Raw genomic sequence first — 6,271 nt, 5'->3', positions numbered from 1 at the left:
TGAAGAGAACATTGTAATAAAACTTAGAGGATGATGCTTTGGAGCAATCAAACTTCAATAACAAGAAGGAGCTGGGCCTTTTCTGACGTGGGTTTGTAAGCATTTAAAGGATACTGAGCCCGGATGGGAGCAAAGAGACTCTTTTGACCTGTCATTTATCTGTGAGGGGCATGCCGGGAGTGGGGTTCAATTGACCGAGGCAAAGCAGATGTCAGGATGACAGGAGGGCTTCCCCACACCCCTCAATAAAAGAAAAGACACATTTTGCATCCTGAAGTCGCCATGGAAACCAAGTGCAAAACAGGAAATAAACCCAAAATGTGCAGAATTCTTTGACCACTTAAGAAAAAGACAATGGTTTTGTTGACACTAATAATAATGATGCACATAATGTCAGTATGTTGATAATCTAGTGCAGTATACTGATCCAATATTGCAGCTATACTGTAGGACATAGTTCCATGATGACAATTAATTTTCATCGGGTTTCCTAACCGCTTCCCGCATTGAGAGCCCGTGTGCGTCTGCGCCACAGGCAGCAATCTGCTGGCTCATGTCGGGGCTTCATTTTCTCAAGCTGATTCACGAACAATTATACAGTTCAGTTGTCCGTTGGGCGGAATCCTCCAGGAGCTTGACAGGGAAAGTGTGGCGTTTGCTGAAACCATAGGCGTGGTTTTGGATGAAGATGCTCTGTCTGCTCCCGCTGGGACTCCACCTGCCCTCACAGCGCGTCCTGAGCTTGAGACACTTCGGAGCGTATTTTGTCAGATTAGATTTTTTGTCATAGAAGATACAGAATTTTTGTCTGTGTGTAGTGTAATTACAGCTCTGTGGACGTACGGGGAACCCGGTTTGATCACCTCCAGAGCAGCAGTGGCGGCGCACGGCACTTGGCGGAGATAAACTAGAGCGGACAGCGCGTCGCTTGGCCTCCAGGCATCAGCAACAGCAGAAAAAGAACCACAGCGGAGACCCTGGTTCATGTGTAGGGCTGTTCGACGAGCATGTCGTGCCCGCAGTGGTTGGCAAGAATGGAGATTACACGCAAGATGCCCAAAAGATCGCAGTGGCTTGGCTTGCTTGTGGTGGCCACTGTTTTACTTGTAGTGGACGGCAAGAAAGCCAAGCAGCCTCGCTGTCCCTCATTGTGTACATGTACCAAAGATACCGCGTTGTGCGAAAGCGCAGGACTGATCCCTCGCAGCTTTCCTTATGATGTCATATCACTGTAAGTTACATTTATCATTGTTTTATTATACATTTCAAAGCTGCGTTTTTCTGCAAAACACTCTCTGGTTAAGAAGTGGATTTCTCTGCTTCTGCAACACAGTATAGCCCAATGCATATCCAAGGAACAAACTGGGGTAACTGTTCGTATGAGGCTGTCTGTAGCCTATTTTAGGGCTAAACAGTGTATCTTTCTTTCGTGTTTTGCCTCCTCAGGTCGTTCGTGAAGTCTGAATTCACTGAAATCCCGAAAGAGAGCTTCATCCATACGCCTGCACTGCATCTGCTGTGAGAAATCTCTCTGGAGCTTTTTGTTCTTCAGTCTTTGTTGCATGCTGTCAGTTCCCAGTGAAGTGATCAACGCCATGTTTTAATGTTCAAGACGTCCTCTCCACTGAATAGCAGGTTGCTGTACAGTCGAATGATTGGGGGGCATCAAATAATCATTTATATAAAAAAAAATCAATTTATTTTCTAAGAAGCATTTTCATGTCATGGAAGGCGGGCATTCATCTAGGTCTTATGTTAAAATATATCTGTACTTGAATCAGGTCTGGTTTCAGGGATGGAGGCGGGCATTCATCTAGGTCTTATGTTAAAATATATCTGTACTTGAATCAGGTCTGGTTTCAGGGAATCCCTCCTTTTGAAGAGGGAATTCCTTCCACTTGTGGGGTGGAGTCACTACAACATGTAAGACTGCTGGAAATCCTAACAGAGCATTGATCCTTATCTGGATTACCATTAAGAACAGAGGAGAGGGTTTTCTATCATATGGGCTCATTTTCTAGAGTATGCAGTTGATAATGTGGGAAGACAGCTAGTTATTATTCAGTTTGTGGCACTGAATAGTAAAAATTTAACTATGCATCTCTTTGCACAGCCTCTTTACAGCCAACAATCTGCAATCTATAAATGATGATGCTTTCCTTGGTCTTCCTCATCTGGAGTATCTGTGAGTAGATGGCACAAAAACATCCTTGAAGCAGTTCCCTAAAGATAAGGTTGCCTCCTTCCTCATGCATTTTTTCCTCAACACCTTTTTCAGATTCATTGAAAACAACCAAATCAAATCAATATCACCATATGCTTTCCGTGGCCTAAAGACCTTAGTGCATTTGTAAGTATACATTTATAACTACCTATACAAAAACTGAGCTATTTGTCAGCAATATGATAATAAACATGACATGAACGTAATTAATAATTGATTTCATTTTAAAATGTAATGACAAGAGATCATGTAATAAATGTTTCTGTTATTTGTATGAGTGGAAAGTGGTGTAATCACTTTGCAGGTTCAGACAAGCACTGCTCCAACAAAATGCTGACAAAGTTTATTATGCAATATTGTAATTATTGCCCCATACAATATTCTCCCACACTGTGCAGTTTCATTATGATTATAAACAAATTTTCACTGTCATTTTCACTGTCCAACTTACTGTGATACAGCTTAGAAGCTTATGGTAGTTTTTGTAAAAAAAAAGTAAAGTAAGTAACAGTAATCTTTTAAATTCTTCACTGATGACAGCTATAAAAATTACCCATCTTCATTTCCTTTAGACAGACACAGCAAAGTTTGGTCACACCCAAGATATGAAAAAGTGATGACTGACATGCGTACAAGATAATGTCATGGTATATAAAATAAGGCACTGAGAAAATGGAGAAAATACTTATAACTACAACAGCAAAATCTAATTCCCCCATCCTTTTTGTAGCAGAGGAAGCCACAAAATGGCTGAGGACATACTTCTAAAAATAACTTAATGTTTCCTCAAACTCACAATAAGCAATGTTCCTGCCTTCAGTCTTCAGGGTGGACACTATGTGCCCAAGCTCTTTCACAGATATCTTTATTTTTCACTGCATAAACCATATCCACATTTGGATTTTGTGAAGCCCTGGAATTACCTCTTTATAATGAACATGCAAACAGCAGAATATCTGAGGTGCTACTGTTCACAGTAATAGTAAAAAGAGGGAAGCAATAATCAGTATTTTTGTTCCAGTCTCACAGAACTCGTCTTTTCCTCCTTTTGTGTGCAGGAGTCTGGCCTACAATAATCTGGAGACTCTGCCCAAAAATTTGTTCAAGGGTCTTGAGGCCTTAACAAAGGTGTAAGTACAAATTTTAGTCAAGCATTATCTGAAAAGAAAAAGAGATAAATTACAATGAGCTGTTTGTACAGTCTCCTATAAATAGAACACTGTATCATTACACGTCCACTCCAGCCAAGGCTTGAAAAATGTGTGGGCAGCTGGTGCTTTTAGCACCATTAAAATTACATGCAGCAGTGAGGAAGAGAGCCAGTCTGCAAACTATCACCCTACTGAAGATGTTTGGTTCTTCTTTATGGACCCTTTTGATATTGATGAGACCACAGAATGAAGAGCAAAGCCATTAGTCACACTTCAGTGATGGTGGCTTTAGAAAATCAAATCCATTCACAAAGCTAAGAGCATTCCTGTAAGCATTTGAGGGTTTGGAGGTTAGACTGGTGGTTTTCTTCCTCCAGAGACTTACGGGGGAACCAGTTTAACTGTGACTGTAAACTGAAGTGGCTGGTGGAGTGGATATACAACACCAATGCCACAGTGGATCAGATTTACTGTAAAGGCCCTGCATCACAGCTGGACAAGAAGATCAATGATCTGGTGCCACAGTCCTTTGACTGCATCACCACAGGTGGAGTACAGAAAATGCTTGTGTTTGAATTTAACACCATTTCTTAATTAACTTTTGCCTGGTTTTTAATGTTATTTAAGGTATGTTTTTCTTTTTCTCAGAGTTTGCTTCCTATCAGTCCCTGAAGTTTGAATCCATATCGGTGGAGGCATTTTCCTTTGAAAATGACCAGTATGTGGTGTTTGCTCAGCCCTTCATGGGGAAATGCAGCTTTCTAGAGTGGGATCACGTAGAGATGGTCTTCAGAAACTTCGATGATATTGACAGTAAGTAAAAGTCTTTTCAAATATACTGTAATGTGGTTGTGAATGATTTGTATGGGTAACGCTGGAAAAGGAACTACAGTACCAGATGTAGACAGGTATCTGAGACAAAGTGAAGCTTTCTTTCTCTTCACCAGGCACATCCACGGTGATTTGTAAACCGCTAGTCATTGACAACCAGCTCTTTATCATTGTGGCTCAGCTCTTTGGTGGCTCACACATCTATAAACGTGACACCTCGGCCAACAAATTCATCAAGCTTCAAGGCATTGACATAGTCAAAATCCGCAAACCAAACGATGTCGAGACTTTCCGCATCGATGGAGAATCCTTCTTTGTCATCGCAGATAGCTCCAAGGCTGGGTCCACCACTATCTACAAGTGGAACGGTAATGGGTTCTATTCCCACCAGTCGCTCCACCCATGGTACCGGGACACTGATGTGGAATACATGGAGATCTCCTCCAAACCTCATCTGATCCTGTCCAGTAGCTCCCAGAGGCCAGTCATCTACCAGTGGAACAAAGGCACCAAGCTGTTTGAGAGACGCACCGACATCCCAGAGATGGAGGACGTCTACTCTGTGAAGCATTTCCAGGTCAAATCCGACCTCTTCATCTGCCTGACACGCTTCATTGGTGACTCCAAAGTCATGCGCTGGGACGGGGCCCTCTTTAGAGAATTGCAGACCATGCCCTCTCGTGGCTCCATGGTATTCCAGCCATTTTCTGTGGGGAGCTGGCAATATGCCATCCTGGGCAGTGATTATTCTTTCACCCAGGTGTACCGCTGGGATGCCAAGAAGGGTGAGTTTGTCCATTTTCAAGAGCTGAACATCCAAGCTCCGAGGGCCTTCTCTCCAGTCTCTATAGATAACCGGCAGTTCCTACTGGCCTCCAGTTTCAAAGGAAAAACTCAGATCTATGAGCATCTGGTCATTGATCTTAGCAATTAAGCAACTGTTTGTTTTTTTGTCTGATTGATTGTTTGGTTATTATTAGTGGTTTTTGTGGTTAAAGAATGGTTGCAACACTAACAGTGATCATCATTTGATCCTAACTTGAGAAAGGCAGGCATTACTTGTATTTATTTTTTTAAACCTTCAGTTGAAATCTGTGCATGGTAAATGTAAAAGATAAGCATGTATCTCAACCGAATATATTTGGCTGAGATGCACGTTGTGTTTAACGCATGCATCTCAAGTTAGGATTAGACCCAAAATGTCATCAAGGCATTAACGCATGACCAGGACCTCACACATCTTGATGAATGCAACATCTATGCTCATTAATCCATTGACCCTAGCATTGGCCAGTTGGTTATCTTTTTGTGTTTTGTGTTTTGCGACAACATTTGTACATTTGTAATCATATATTTATCTACAGAAGTTAATATTGAAGTGGTACTTTTTAACCTAGTAACATGTCTAAATGAGCAAATCTGCCAAAAATGTTTACATTTTTCTCTTTCCAATTGTATGCTAAAAAATTTGTAAATGATGCTTTTGTAAGTTTAAGAGGGATCACACAGTTAGATACAGATTTGTTATGGAGAATGATTTTATGACCTATCTTTAGAATTTAAAAATTATCAACAGGAACATTGTGTGAGAATCTACCTGTACTGTATATCCTTACAACTAATATTTTTATTGTTAATGGTTTACATAATGTTTAAGTACTGAAATACAGTTTTTCATATGAAATATGGGAAACATTTTGGGCACACTTGGAACTATTTTCACATCCTAAAAGAAACTGAAAATACTATTCCTAATGATTTACCTTGGACTAACATGTATACAAAAATAGATCAACTGTGTCATGATTAGTATTAAGTTACTGACTACTATCATGATATCTAGAGTCAATAAAGGTTTACATAATTAACTGTTCCCATCTGAGCTCCCTGCTGGCACTGTGTAGCATGACATGGCTTCAGTGTAAAACACAATCACCTGCTCCTCAAAACAAACTATATCTAACACTTATCTACTTCATCACCTGAGGTGAATTGTCATTTTGATGTTAGTTGTGTAAATATGACAGAGACATGAGAAATTAAATGAAATAAATACAAACAAATA

General features: G+C 40.6%; 1 protein-coding gene across 1 annotated transcript; it reads left to right on the top strand.

Annotated features, from left to right (window-relative positions):
- Window positions 1–458: 458 nt before the first annotated feature.
- On the top strand, window positions 459–6,213 carry LOC109961939 (leucine-rich glioma-inactivated protein 1-like). Its single transcript, XM_020603180.1, has 8 exons — window positions 459–1,231; window positions 1,447–1,518; window positions 2,114–2,185; window positions 2,279–2,350; window positions 3,283–3,354; window positions 3,753–3,922; window positions 4,024–4,188; window positions 4,323–6,213. Exons 1-8 carry the CDS (start codon window positions 1,008–1,010, stop codon window positions 5,138–5,140), a joined length of 1,665 nt encoding a protein of 554 aa, XP_020458836.1. The 5' UTR covers window positions 459–1,007; the 3' UTR covers window positions 5,141–6,213.
- Window positions 6,214–6,271: the final 58 nt, after the last annotated feature.

The sequence above is a fragment of the Monopterus albus genome, unplaced genomic scaffold, assembly GCF_001952655.1.
Source record: "Monopterus albus unplaced genomic scaffold, M_albus_1.0 scaffold60.1, whole genome shotgun sequence".
In the NCBI taxonomy this organism is placed as follows: Eukaryota; Metazoa; Chordata; class Actinopteri; order Synbranchiformes; family Synbranchidae; genus Monopterus; species Monopterus albus.
The sequence above is the reverse complement of the archived record's forward strand: the minus strand, read 5'-3'. Positions and strand labels throughout refer to the sequence as shown.